Here is a 14,465-nt window from a genome sequence, read left to right as displayed (position 1 = left end):
ATCAGAAGCCAGTGGTTCTCATACTTAGCTGCACATCAGATTTTACTTAACCTTCAGAATGACCTCTATTCAGGATGCTCTGGATGTGGTGAACTTACAAAAGCACTGCCCATTAACAATGTTACCTATGCAAACCAGGCATGGCATCACTCCGGTACCGAATCATCACACACTGACTGACGCACACTAAATGGTCAGCTCATCAATTTTCGGGAAGCAGCCACTTTAGTAACAGAATATTGGTCTTATATAAATAAAAAAAATAATAAAACAAAGCTCCCAAACCAGGCATGGTGGCACATACCTTTAATTCCAGCACATGGGAGGCAGAAACAGAGATCTGTGAAAATTCCAGGCCAGCCAGAACTATATGGTGACATGCCGTCTCAAAACCATCGACAACAAAGCACTCAAATCGTTATTAAACATTCAACCTCCAAATATAATACTGAATTTTCACTTTCTTTTTTCCAGAAAAAAATACACAAATCTTATACCTAAACAAGTGGAATGGTTTAAAAACTAACTATACTCTACATTTACAATAATCAGGTTGGGAACATAGACATTCCATAGAACTACTTACATGAAAAAACAATCTATAGTCTAGCACCATTTTCTTTTTTGGCTAATAGAGGATCTTGCTATACAGAAGAGGCCAGCTTCAAAGTCTTCATGCTCTTGCCTGCCTTGCATAGCCTGCCTGGTACTGGGACTGTAGGTGTGGCCACCATGCCCACCTCAGGATCATGACATCTTACATACATTTCATGTTAACCAAGAGTACATGTGTACTCAATGCTTACTCTGTGTTCATGGTTACTTCAGAATTAGTATTAGGAGAAACTTTCTAATCACTGACCTCACTGTGTAACCACACAAAACCACAAAATGGCTACTACCTATAGAGCATGGGAATTCATTTTTTTATCACCTGTCTTCTTGAAGGCAGAGGTGTTGATCCAAGTCCTGGGCTGGAAATGTCATCATAGATACTTCTAACAGGTGGAGCCCCACTTTTATCTTTATGAGCAGGTACAACTGGCTGTGGTGGTGAGCCCCCTACAACATACAAAAACAGTCAGGTAAGAAACAAAGTAACTGTTATCTCTCTTGCAACGTCTATTTAGTCTGTGGTTTTGAAATAACTTGTTTCCTACAGACATTCAAACTTTAATGTTTAACAGTCACCTGAGGCTCTTGTTTGAAGTCAGGCTCTGATTCAAATGGTACAAGTGGAACCTGTCACTACTCCTCTGACAAGCTCCCAAGTGACATCACAATGTGGGTGAGCTGCAGAATGCACTCTGAATGAAAGGTTTCGGAATAAACCACTATTGGAAATTTTAGTTTTTAAAAAACACCTGTAAGATTGCTTTTTCTACTATATGCTTAACATTCAATACCCAATGTGATCAATCTCAGGGCCACACACAATTTATGCCCTTGGTCCTAACTACCCAGGAGGCTGAGTTGGCTGATCACCTGGATTATATATAACAAAGTCAAAGCCAGGAAGAATAGCATATCAAAACCCTGTCTCAAAAGAAAATATAATCCCATTTGTTCCTTCAAAATAGGTCCTTGAAACAACTTCACTATAAATTTACCTGAATAATTTAAATCACCCCAGTATGGAATTTGACTATCAAAATTAAATAGATCCTATTTAACAGAGAAAAAGGACTAACTTTTGTCACATAAGCAATGCTAAACAATGAAACAGCCCAGGCCTTTGCTGACACTGAACAGCTTCAATAGCCGTCTACTCCAAGTGCAGACTAGAGAGCAATGCTGACCTGCGGTTAGCATCGTGTTGCCACTAAGGAACAAGTTTGTCCAGCTATTTAGCTTCAGGTTCTTCTTCTGAAATACAATTTTTTTTCCTTGAAAAATAGAGCTCTTCTAACCTATCAAACTGATTTTTAATGGGAGAAATATAAAAGGGTTAGTTAGCATACAGTGTGGCTTAACACTTAATCAAAAGCCTGAAAGAAAAAAGTATAGCTTCGTTTCTTGTGGGGTTTCTGGTAGTTCCTTATTGGTTTGTATTTGATTATTTTGAGACAGGTCTCCTATGGCCCAAGCTGACCTCCAAGAATCACAATGAGGAAAAGAATGTGCTTGAACTCCCAATCCGCCTGCCTTTACTTTCTAGATGATGGATTATAGACTTCCACCACCATGCCTCGTTATATGTAAGGCTCTTTAGAGAGGGTCTTACCCTATATCCCCAGCATGCTGAAATACCCTGTGTGGCCCAGGCAAGCCTTGAACTCACAATTCTCCTATATCAACCTAAGTGCTGGATTATAGGGGTTCACCACCAGGCTGGGCTAAGGTATAACTTTATAATAAAAGTATTTAAAAACCAATGTGTTGGTGAGGGAGAGTGTTATACCATTACTTCTCTGAAATTCTACTATGCATACCAATATACCATAATACCACCATAAGCAGTTAACCCACCTGCAAGTAAAGGTGACCTCATTTCCATTACTCCTACTGAAGGGCCGCTAATTGATCGAGGTTGTGGAGTCACTGGAGCTGGTAGGTCCCCCATTAAAAATCCAGGTAAGAACTGGGCATTAGCGCCTGGCTTTGGAGATGTAGGTGAACCCAACATCATCGGTTCAGATCCTAAATTAATCAAAAGTGGAATAAAATAAAGCCATTTCCATTATAGACCTTCCCAAACGAGATATAGCAATTTGTGATAAAAGTTGAATAATTTAACCAATAAAACTTAAATACTATGACCTTTCGTTGAATTTATTTTAAAAGCTGTTAAGAATTCTTTCCAAAATATAAAATGATCTTGTATTTACAATATTAACCTTTCTCCCATTTGTTTACGATGCTAGAGATCCAGTCCAGGACTTTTTGCTCATGTTACACAGGCTCCTACACAAAGGTACGCCCACAAGGTTAAAACATTTGGAAAACTGTAATCAACAAAAGTTTTCCTAACATAAAACCAATCTGAAGAAAGAATTAATATTTTATAACCATCAATTCAACATTTGAATCTAGGGTTGAAGAGATGCCTTAGTAGTTAACAAGCACTGGCTGCTGTCCCAGGGCATAGATTAAATCCCCAGTGCCCAAACGGTGGCTTACAAAACTCCAGTTCCATGAGATCTGATGCCCTCTTTTGGCTTCCTGAGACACCAGGCACCCATGTAGTACAGGACATTAATGCAAGCAAAACATCCAAGCACATATTAAAATATATATATATAGTTCTAAAAAGTTAACCTCAAGTGGCAGATATGATTATTCCCATTTTGAGGATAAGAAAACTATAACTGAATTACACAGTAAAATTAAGCAGGAAGAAAAGCACAGGCCACATAGATAAGTGGATTCAGGCTCTCTTAGAAAAATGAGCATTCAGGGTAGAATGCACACAGCTTTTATTATTATATAGCAAGCATAGCATTTAACCTGATAGCTAATATTTAGTAAGTACTTAATGTCTACCAGCATCTTATGGTACAAAACCTTGGTAAAATGATAATAAAGAATTTGCATTTCTCTGATGAACATTTAATTTTCTGGCTTAGGTAGTAAGCCTCTGTATGATTTACTGTATTCAGAGAAGTCTGATGTTTGGCATGAGAGTTGTGTGGTTTTTGCTAACTACTGCTTAACCTCTAAATAGCCTAAATATTTGTTCTCTGATCTTCAAAAGCTTTCAATAACTTATCCTTCCTCTTTTTCCATTATTGTAGATCTGGATATTAACCGTTTAAGTTTAAAAAGAGAGAAGAAGGTGATGGAGAGATGGCTTAGTGGTTAAGAGCACTGACTGCTCTTCCAGAAGTCCTAGTTCAAATCCCAGCAACCACATGGTGGCTCACAACCATCTGTAATGAGATCCGATGCCTTCATCTGGTGTGTCTGAAGGCAGCGACTGTGTACTCATATATAATAAATAAATCTTAAAAAAAAAAAAAAAGAGGGAAGAAAAAACAAAATAATTCGGAAAGATAAAACAAGTATCAAAAAAGGTGTAAGGCTGGATGCTGGTGGCCTTTAATCCCAGGACTAGGGAGGCAGAGATAGGCAGGTCTCTGTAAGTTCAAGGTCAGCCTGGTCTACAGAGTGAGTTCTAGACAGCCAGGGGCTATACAGAGAAATCCTGTCTTGAAACTCACACCCTCACACCCTCCATCCATAGATATATGGATATATATATACATCCATATATACATATATACACATACACATACATACACACACACTAAGGTGTAAATATTGTAATGCTTTTGTAAAGCATGTTATGTTACATAGTGCTACTACATATCTCAAAAGAAAGTTAAACTCAAACCAGAAGTCTCAACAAAAGCAGATCCTAAATAGATATTTAGAAAAGACCAGTAACAAAATATAAGGCTTTTGATAACACCACAAACTACCATCTACAAAGGGGGAAGTTATGACAGGTATAAGAGTTAGGTCAAGGCCTGGTGAGGTGGTTCAGTGGGTCAAAGTCCTTGCTATTAAGCCTAAATTCAGTCCCCAGGACATATAACACATCCATACACTTGCACATTATATAAAAATCTAATTAGGTCAAGAAAAAATAGGTCACCTAAATACACAGTAATAAAGTAGGAAGCCAGACTGTCACTAACCATCCCTTCATGATTGAACATAAAGGCTTAATGACTGCATCCTGCATGTCTGAAATTCCATTTCTCAATCTCTGCCCCTAAGTAGTAAGTCCTGCACTGTCCTACTCAGAGAGCAGTGTGCTGGTAAGGTGTTGAGAGGATGTCAGAACTGAAAAATGTGCAACACGTGACTCTGAACAGTAAATGTCAGACAATGTCAATTCTACGCTAGGTAATATACAAGAATGTGTTTGTTCACATTTATTACACCGGAAAATATGCTCTCCAAAATGTTATTGTTGAACAGAAAAACCTAGAACTGCTAATGAAATGTCCTGATCTCTAAATAATATAAGAACAAAAACCTGAAAACAAGTTTTAATGCCACAGTGTATCTACATCATTAACATTATTTGTTCTGTTTTTATAATGCACTAAAAAAAATTAAGTTACATTATTCTTTTTTCCCTATTGTTTTTGGCTTCTTGTTTTGTTTTGGATACAAGGTTTCTTGGTAGGAACTCTGTAGACCAGGCTAGCCTTGAATGCAAGAGATCTGCCTACCGCTGCCTCCCAAGTGCACCACAACCGCCCAGCAAAGTTACGCTATTCTTAAAACAACTTTTACCCAAAAGGTGGCAAACATTACATGCCACTTGGAGCTACAAAGTTAATCCTGCACAATATATACAATGCTTGCTCTCTTTAACCAGCTCAGAGAGTTATAAACTAATACTACGGTACGTCTATGAAACTGTAGACAGGTTATTTTGTTTTCTGTTGTAGAATATGACCGTTGTCATTACTCACAAAACTTAGCGGGAGTGGGGAGTGTCAACACGTTAATTTGTTTTTACCAAATACGGCATACTCGGAACGTTTCCCCAATAATGGATATGAATATTTATAATCAACAGTAGCCCAATGGAGCTGCGTTCCAAAGTAAAGGGCGGAGGATGTGGAAGGAGCCAGGTTGATTCTAGGTCATACATTCATATACAAATTTCTTTTGTGACGTTAAAACAGGACCTAGAAACTTAGGTAGCCCCGCGGCAGCTGATACCACTGCGACCAGAGGTTCACCGCCCATCCTCGTGGTCGCTTTCGGGGAACGGGGCAGGTGACCACAGTAGAGCCGAGCGCAGTGCAGGGATCCCGGCTACTGCCGCCCAGATGTCATCGGCCACAGTGCCCAGCCCCCGCTCCCTCCGTAGCGTGTGGCGGTCGCCTCCAGGTCCACAGCGCACTAATTGTGCCACGGGAGAGGCCGCGGTTCACTCACCCAGCGTGGGCGCCTGGGGATCCACCGCAAACGCTGCCATCGCAACGGCCGCCACCACTCCAGCAAGGATCTTCCCAGTTTTCAAAAATGGCGGAAACTCTTCTTACCGTAAGAGCCGCGCGGCCTTATGGGTTGCGTAACTTCCGACCATGCTCTTTGCGGAGGGTGTAGGCGTTTCAGCCATTTTGGAAGAGGGCAAACTTCTATACCCTATCTGGGATTCTAAGGAACATTTTATGAAGATGCGGGGAACAACGTGGGATCTCTGGTTCTAAAAATGGCAAGCCTCCTGAAATGTTGTTTATGCTTCATACAAAGAGATTCCCTTGCTCTCTTGATAATTAGTGCGATTTTTGCATCGACTTCCCTAACCTGTTAAAGTAGGTTTAATGAAACCATATATTCCTTTTCAACTTGATTCCTGCACTTGATATAGGACGTTTGTTTCACAAAGTATTTTTTCCATCATCTATATGTCATTTCTTTTAAATGGTGTTATGTGAGAGTAATTTTACATTAAAGCATAATCAAGGTTTATTACATCAAATAAATATAAATTTAAATTGATTTTTTAAAAAAGGATTAAAAAACCCAGGCGCCACATGCCATTCTGCCCATGACATCCCTGTGCTTCACTCTGCTATGACATCTTCACTCTGCTATCTTTCCTTAGAGTCCATGCATGTACTTTATGTGTGTTAAAATACATTTAGTTTTGGCTGGGTAGTGGGGCACACACCTTTAATCAGAACACTTGGGATGCAGAGGCAGGCATCTGAGTTCAAGGCCAGCAAGGTCTACGGGGGGGGGGGGGTGTTCCAAGACAGCCAGGGTTACACAGAGAATTCTATTTCAATTGAATTATATTAAGTTAAAAGGCAAAAGTCAATAGCCTTAAGCCTGATACTGTATTAAATTTATTAGTTACCACAAGGGAGTCAGGTATAAATTGTTACACAAGCTTGACCACTCTTGGGAAAGTGTCAGTAATGATTGGGAGATAGCAGTTTCTTCCTGGACAGGCCATACCGCAACACTGCCATCAGGTCAGATCTGCCTGTCACCTCGTCTCAATAATGATTCCAAATTAAAGGACAGATTCCAAGAAATCAATTTTATTTTGTTTGGTTTGGTTTGGTTTTTGTCGAGACCTGTTTTCTCCCCATAGTCCTGGCTATCCTGGAACTCACTAGTACACCAGGCTGGCCTCCCTGACTCTGCCTCCAGAGTGCTGGAATTAAAGGTGTGTACCACCACCACCCAGCCAGAGTTAAAATTTTAGAACCATTTACAAGTTCAGTTTACTTTAAGGAAAAAAAATGTGCTGAGTGCAATGCTATGTACCTTTAATCCCAGCACTCAGGAAGCAGAGGCAAGTGGATCTCTGCAAGTTCAAACTCATCCTGGTCTGTACATAGTGAGTTCCAGGGGAGAGAGAGCCACATAGAGCGCCCCCCCAAGGATGAATGAATAAATATTTAATATGAGTGTGAGTTGCACATACCAGAAGATGCACGTGTTGATCTTATCTATATGAATGTTTAACACAAAAGCACATTAAGTTTGTGTTGGATCACCAAGTAATTGGTAACTTAAAGCATCACAAAAAAAATTTTTTTTGAGGCCAGAAATCCAAACTATGTTTTAAAGGGTTCCTATCAAGGCAGCAATGGGACTGGTTTCTTTGGAGACACAAGAGGAACATGTGTTTCCTTCCACTTTCTGAAAACTATACTTGTTATTTTTGTTTGTTTGTTTGTTTGTTTTTAAGATTTATTTATTTCATGTATGAGGGCATACTCTCACTGTCTCCAGACACACCAGAAGAGGGCATCGGATCCCATTACAGGGAATTGAACTCAGGACCTCTGGAAGAGCAGTCAGTGCTCTTAACCACTGAGCCATCTCTCCAGCAACCAACTATACTTGTCATTCGGCTGATAGCACCACTCCTGTCCAGTCAAAGTCAGAGGCCTAGCGTATTCTCTCTCTTTCTCCACCTCCCTCTCCCCCCCACTTCTTCCTAAAGCTTCTATTATCATGTGACTAACACCACCATAGTGGCACATGTCCTCTGCCTCCTTTCTAATGGTTCTTAGGGCCCACTTTCAACCCAAATAACCCGTTTGAGGTAATTAGGTCAAAAGTCACATCTGTAAAAACACTTGTATATGTTTTTGAGAAGAGGAGCCATTTTCTTTTCTTTCTTATTTTCATTTTGTCAGTAAACATATGAAAAATTAATTACAAGTTAAAACAAATACTGGACAAAGAATAATTATCTAATATAACTTATTTGATGCAATTTTGCATATTTGAATTTTTTCTTTTAAAGATTTATTATGTATACAGTGTTCTGCCTGCTTGTATGCCTTCAGGCCAGAAGAGGGCACCAGATCTCATTAGAAATGATCAGGAGCCACTACGTGGTTGCTGGGAATTGAACTCAAGGACTCTGAAAGAACAGCAGGTGCTCTTAACATCTGAGTGTGTCTCCAGCCCAAGATTTTTCAGTCATAAGCCCTGTACTTTAGTTCTATCAGAAGCGCTTATTATTATCATAAACAAAGACGTGTTTTTTATGTAATGAGAGTTTCAAAACTTGGATTATCTTGTATGAAAAACATTTGTTCAGTTTTTTATCCTTCTTGTCACTCTTGGAGATGTTCGTTTGGTTTGGTTTGCTTTGGTTTGGTTTGCTTTGGTTTGGTTTTGGGATTTGGGGATTTTGGGCTTTTACATTTTTGGGCTTTTAGAGATGAGGTTTCTCTGTATAGCCTCAGCTGTCAGGAACTCCCTCTGTAGACCAGGCTAGCTTCCAACTCAAAGTGATCTGCCTGTCTCTGCCTCTGGAGTGGTGGGATTAAAGATGTGTGCCACCACGGACTCCGGGCTTAGATTTGCATCTTAATTACAATGTTTGTCTTTCTATTTTCTCCTCTGAACCTGTTGAATGAAATGTCACATAGACTTCCTTCATATCTATTCTGAATTACTAGTTTACCCAGAATATGAGATCTCAACACTGCTTTGCACTAGATTTTCAAGCTTAGATGGAAAACTCTTTCTTCAAAGCATGGTGTTCATGTCTAAGCAACACAACAGTACTGCTCTAGTTATGAAAAATTACAGGAAATGTTCAATCCAGACCAATTCAGGGTTCTTGCCCACCAGCCTGTCATTTAACAGTACAGCAAACAGTGCAGGTGAGAAACTGGGACTACAAAGAATTCAACTTGAAAATTAATTCAAGGCTGGATATACAAGAACTAGCTTCTAAAATCAAGTTTTGAAATTTCAGATATATCTCTAAATTTATTCACCTTTAATTGATACAGTGGTTAAACATTTTTGTATATCACATATACTCGAAGTTCAAAAACTTAATTAAATCTCTATGAACATATTTATATACAAATAAAAAATTAAGCTTTTAAGATAACTGTCTATTTTGTAATTATGTAAAAACATAATTTAAAAAGAAATCAAAGTGAGGGTGGGAGAGATGGCTCAGTGGTTAAGAACATCTACTGCGCTTCCAAAGAACTGGAGTTCGATTCCCAGAACCCACACCAGGCAGCTCACGGCCACCTATAACTCCAGCTCCAGGGGGATCAGAGGCCTCTGCCCTCTGTGGCACTTGCACTCACATGCACTTATCACACACATACATAGGACTAAAAATAATTTTAAAATAAAAAAAAACAAAAACGAGGAAAAAAGATATCCACCTTTTGTAAGACTTTAGGAAAAAGATGGGATTTGTCGTCTTCAGACGGAGAACGGAGGAAGGAAACATCGTGCCTGTGCTTGTCAACTCCGCCTTTGGCAGCTCACACATCATGGGCCATCATTCACTCAGACATAAAGCACTCCATGACTTCACAGTGGCCGAGGTCAAGTGCTCTCCAGAACAGTTTTATGATTTGAGGCATAAGGACGGTCTCAACAAACCCCACAGTTGGTGCTGGATTTTGAGGCTCTATAAACAATAGCAACAGAAGCTGATGTCTAAGTGCCCTTGAGTGGACACTTAGGAACGAACAGAAACATGGCGGTCTGCTGTTGGTCTCATTATATGAAACAACTGACAGAAAAGACACAGCCAGACCTCAGTGAAACATGAGCTCGGCTGATTTGCCTGCTCAGTTTTTTATTGTTTGGTTTTTTGTTTTTGTTTTTGTTTTACCAACTAACTGATCCTTTTGCTTTTTTTGGAAGCAAAGAGTAATTTCCAAACTTAAATAACTTTCCTGTGCAATTTTGTTTCCTGATCTTGTATTCAAATGCCAGTTAGGTTTAATTGGCTATGATAAAGGCAGTTCTAACAGTCAAAACAGACTTCATGGGAGGGAGAGTTGTCTCCATTCTTGACAGAGTTACATCTGGAATTTACCCTGAGGGGACTCGTTCATGTGTTCAAGAGGGAGAAGAAAGGATGACTGACAGGAAACAAGAATTGTGGTGATAAGTATGCTATTTTCTATAATTTTGTTTGACATTTTCTCTCATCTTTTAAATAAGCCCAAATTCTAAAGATATTCAAAAGTCATACACTTTTGTCTCCACTTATGTGAAAACTATTAGTAAAAAAAAAAAATCAATGAAGCAATTACTCTTTACCTGATTACCTTTATTTAGCCAACAGGTGTTTTGTGGAGGACTGTTGTAACTCTTGACTTTGAGCAATTAATAATCATGGGGCATTGGTAACTCTAGGATTTAGTTTCCTCATCTGAGTCATAGGGAGTTTAGTCGACCTTATGTGTAATACATTGGCTTATTCAGCCCACAAGAGGTATGTTAGTGCCTCATCAGTAACACAGCAAACCGCATAGCAACCAAGACACCAGTCTGGCTTCTCCATCACGTACTCCACCAGACTCACTTTCCAAGTCAACAGTAACCTCCATGATGCTGAGTCCGGACATCTTCGGTATGTATTTATCACATGGAAGGTCTCAGCACTGTCTGCTCTTATTCTGCATGCACTTTGAAGCCCTCCCTGGTCCCTCTGACATGGTTTGGTGGCTCTCTTCCCTCCTGGCCATATCTCTCTTCTTGGCCCACTCTCCATCCAGCCTTTAAATTTGGTTGTTTTCCAAGGCCCAGTTTTAGTCCCTTTAGTTTTACTCTAAACTTCTTCTTGTGTGATGCCATCCATTCCTGCTGCCAATTCATACCAATGCCCGAATGTACCACCAAGTCACCCTCTTGACATACTCGCTTGACCTGGGTATCTCAAGGATACCTCAAGTCAAATATAAAAAGCCAACTTAGGAATGGATACTTACCTCAAAGAATGACGCCACCGGTTCTCTATTTATTTTTAAGATTTATTTATTTTCTAGGTATATGAGTACACTGCAGCTGTCCTCAGACACACCAGAAGAGGGCATCAGATACCACTGTGGATGGTTGTGAGCCACTATGTAGTTGCTGGGAATTGAACTCAGAACCTCTGGAAGAGCAGTCAGTGCTCTTAACCACTGAGCCATCTCTCCAGGCCCAGTTCTCTAATAATTAAAGCTGGAAACCTTGGGTTGAGTTTTGAAAATTCCTCTTTTCAATAAAATTCAATGCCAAGGCTTGCAAGTTCTACTCTATAAATATTTTTCAAAGTATTCGCTTCTTTCCTTTTTATAAGGTTTATTTTTATTATTTCAAGTGTGTGTGTGTGTGTGTGTGTGTGTGTGTGTGTGTGTGTGTGTGTGTCTGCCTGCAGCAGACAGACTGGTCATATAACCTGGAACTGGAGCTGTAGTTACACACTGTTGTGCGTTACCTGATGATTGTGCTGGAAACCAAACCCTGGACCCCTGTCAGAGCAGCGAGTATGTGTAAGCACTGAGCCCTCTCTGTAGCTTCCACTCCTTTCCATCTTTACTGTTTTGCCACTAGAAACCTGAACCTAGCCTCCTTGCTGGTCTTGCTTTTCTTCCTAATTCACTCTAGGCAACACAGCCAGATTGAACCATTAAAAGAACATTCTGAAGATTAAGGATAAAGCTCAGTTGGTAGCGTGCCTGCCAAGCACGCAAGAAACCCAGCACAACCACCTACACCGGGCTTGATGGCCATGATAGCAAGTCAGAACCCACCAGTTAAACATTAGTCCCTGTCTCAAATGAATGAGCCACCATTTCCTAAAGCTGGAGAGATGGTTCAATGGTTAAGAGCACCGGCTGATCTTCCAGAGGACCTCGGTTCAAGTCTCTGTAACCACGTAGCAGCTCACAGCTGCCTGAAATTCTAGTCCCATAGAATCCAATGCCCTCTGCTGGCCTCCATGGACACTGTATGCACATGGTGCACAGACACACATGCAGGCAAAAAAAAAAACCTATATACACAAGATAAAAATGAAAATAAGCAATAACAACAAAAGAATCTAAGCAAATTCCCAATTACAAACTCTCAGTCTTCTCACTAATCCAAAAGACTTGCATACCAAAACTCTGCCAAGCTCCCACTTGACACACGCCAACAGTCCACCTTCATAGACAGCATCTCACGGCCTCCAGCTTACTGTTCCCCCACCTCAGCACTTCCATTTCTCTGGCATTCAGTGCTCCTCCTCAGCCCTTGGCCTTTACATACATAACTGACTCAATTTTAAAAAATCTGCCACAGCCCACCCACCTTCAGTCAACACCCACTTATCTTGTAGAACTTATCGCAAATGTCACTCAAAAGGCATAAAAAAATTCCCTCATAACTAGACAAAGTTAAGACTTGCAGTATGTACTTACATAAAAATTTAAAAGATTTATTCTGTGTGTGTGTGTGCGTGTGTGTGTTTGTTGCTGATGATGGAAGTCAGGACCTTTAGCAAACTAAGCATACACTCTACCACTTGATTTGCTCTACACAGTCAGAGAAACTAGTAACGAACTATAGAAATGATCCCAGAAAGTATAGTCTTTACCACTTGATTTGCAACCCCCAAGTTCAAAGCCTTGAAGCAAATTTATAATGTACATAATTCAATTTGGTTAATGGAAACATTAGAGGAAAAAAATCCCTTCAACATGTTCTTCTAGGAAATGGTGTGTGTATAATGTTAAGCGTCTTAACAATGTTTACAATTTTTTTTGGAGCTGAGGACCGAACCCAGGGCCTTGCGCTTGCTAAGCAAGCGCTCTACCACTGAGCTAAATCCCCAACCCAACAATGTTTACAATTTTTTATAGGTTCATAATTTTTTCCTAAAAAATGCTTTCCAGCAGAATACTCAAATATAAAATAGATCAATCTTAAGATTACATCTTTTAAAACTGTCTCTCACTATAAGGCAGTTTTTAAGGATCCAAGAAAACCAAAAAAAGTATGGCAGGTGACCCATAAACAGAACACTTAGCACCCAAGTTAAAAAGCTCGAAGCCTGGGGGAGTGGATGGGTGGAGCACCCTCTCAGAGGCAAAGGGGAGGAGAGAGATAGGGTGAACAACTCTGGGAGGGGGAACCGGGATGGCGGGGGGGGGGGGGGAGCAACATTTGGAATGTAAATAAAAAAGGTTAATAAAAAAGTTGAAGTTAAAAAAACAGTATAAGTGATAACACCTAATTTTTAAAAAATCATAAAATCATCAGAGTATCTACACAACCACTTGAAGAATACAAGAGAAATGTTTATAATAGAACCAAATTTAAAAGTCAAAGTGAAAATTAGGTTTTCATAAGAAGTTATAAAGGTCACATGAATTTATAACCATTATATAAATGTTTATATAAGCCTTTTGATTTTGGTACTCGGGGGGGAGATAAAAGTATTATTTTTAACCTTAAAAATATTCTCGGGTTTGGGGATTTAGCTCAGTGGTAGAGCGCTTGCCTAGCATGCGCAAGGCCCTGAGTTTGGTCCCCAGCTCCGAAAAAAAAAGGAAAAAAAAAGAAAAAAATATTCTCAAAAATTTTACTTCCCTTTGAAATGGTAAACCTTCACTCAGTAAGTCCGTCACTTCAAAGGTTCTCTGTCCAGAAAGCGTGTGTGAGAGAAGAAGAATAAATTAAAAGGCTTCATGGCTTGTTTTTCTAACTCCAACGAGGGTTTTAGGTTTAAACTTTCTCCTATAGAAATCAGTTAATTATCTACTTGATAATATGCTATTTTCTCTTAGAACTCAAAGAAACACTTAACCAGATATTGAAATAACAAGGAAAAGGTAAAATGTAAAAATGTATTAATTCCGGTCGACAAAAGTAGCTTCCATTTCCACTGGTAAAAGACAACAGAAAAGGGAAGCTTTACAAGTTACCGTCCAAAACACAGGCGAGAGGGCAGAGGCAGATGCATAAGTAGTTTGCCTCAGCTAGAGTACAGATCACGGACCATGGTCGGTGGCCACTGCGGGCACTTGGTCACCTCCATTGCTCTCTTTGCCTACTCGGTAGGTGCGGAGTTGTTCCATGAAGCCAGGATTCAGACATATGGATGGTCTTGCCTCTTTCACCAACGACAAAGCATTGGTGAAAGCAAGTTCTTCAGAACTCATGAGGAAGCCGATGACAACCGCAGCAGCCCTGGAAACCCCTGCGTTACAGTGGACAAGAACCACGCCATC

The 14,465-nt window shown here is 40.0% G+C and overlaps 2 protein-coding genes and 1 pseudogene across 6 annotated transcripts in view; all 3 read right to left on the bottom strand.

Annotated features, from left to right (window-relative positions):
- Nup35 (nucleoporin 35) overlaps positions 1-5,969 on the bottom strand; it is a 25,753-nt gene extending 19,784 nt beyond the window's left edge. Inside the window, exons 1-3 of the mRNA NM_001004229.1 lie at positions 5,902-5,969; positions 2,470-2,640; positions 935-1,062 (exon numbers count right to left, since the gene is read on the bottom strand). Of these exons, the coding sequence (NP_001004229.1) occupies positions 935-1,062; positions 2,470-2,640; positions 5,902-5,941 (339 nt within the window). The 5' untranslated portion in view covers positions 5,942-5,969. The remainder of the gene's footprint in view (positions 1-934; positions 1,063-2,469; positions 2,641-5,901) is intronic.
- Positions 1-14,465, bottom strand: part of Dusp19 (dual specificity phosphatase 19) — a 136,001-nt gene that overhangs the window by 109,414 nt on the left and 12,122 nt on the right. The window contains exon 4 of one of the 5 annotated variants that reach the window (XM_039104869.2): positions 5,684-14,465. The exons of 3 other annotated variants lie outside the window; for them this stretch is intronic. In XM_039104869.2, the coding sequence (XP_038960797.1) occupies positions 14,440-14,465 (26 nt within the window). In that variant the 3' untranslated portion in view covers positions 5,684-14,439. Of the gene's footprint in view, positions 1-5,683 lie in introns of those variants that run through there. One more of the 5 variants, NM_001107739.2, reaches the window with a different exon arrangement.
- Positions 12,721-12,826, bottom strand: LOC120102120 (small nucleolar RNA U3; annotated as a pseudogene).

Source organism: Rattus norvegicus, chromosome 3 (assembly GCF_036323735.1).
Source record: "Rattus norvegicus strain BN/NHsdMcwi chromosome 3, GRCr8, whole genome shotgun sequence".
Taxonomy (NCBI): Eukaryota; Metazoa; Chordata; class Mammalia; order Rodentia; family Muridae; genus Rattus; species Rattus norvegicus.
This window is presented reverse-complemented; position numbering and strand designations above follow the sequence as displayed.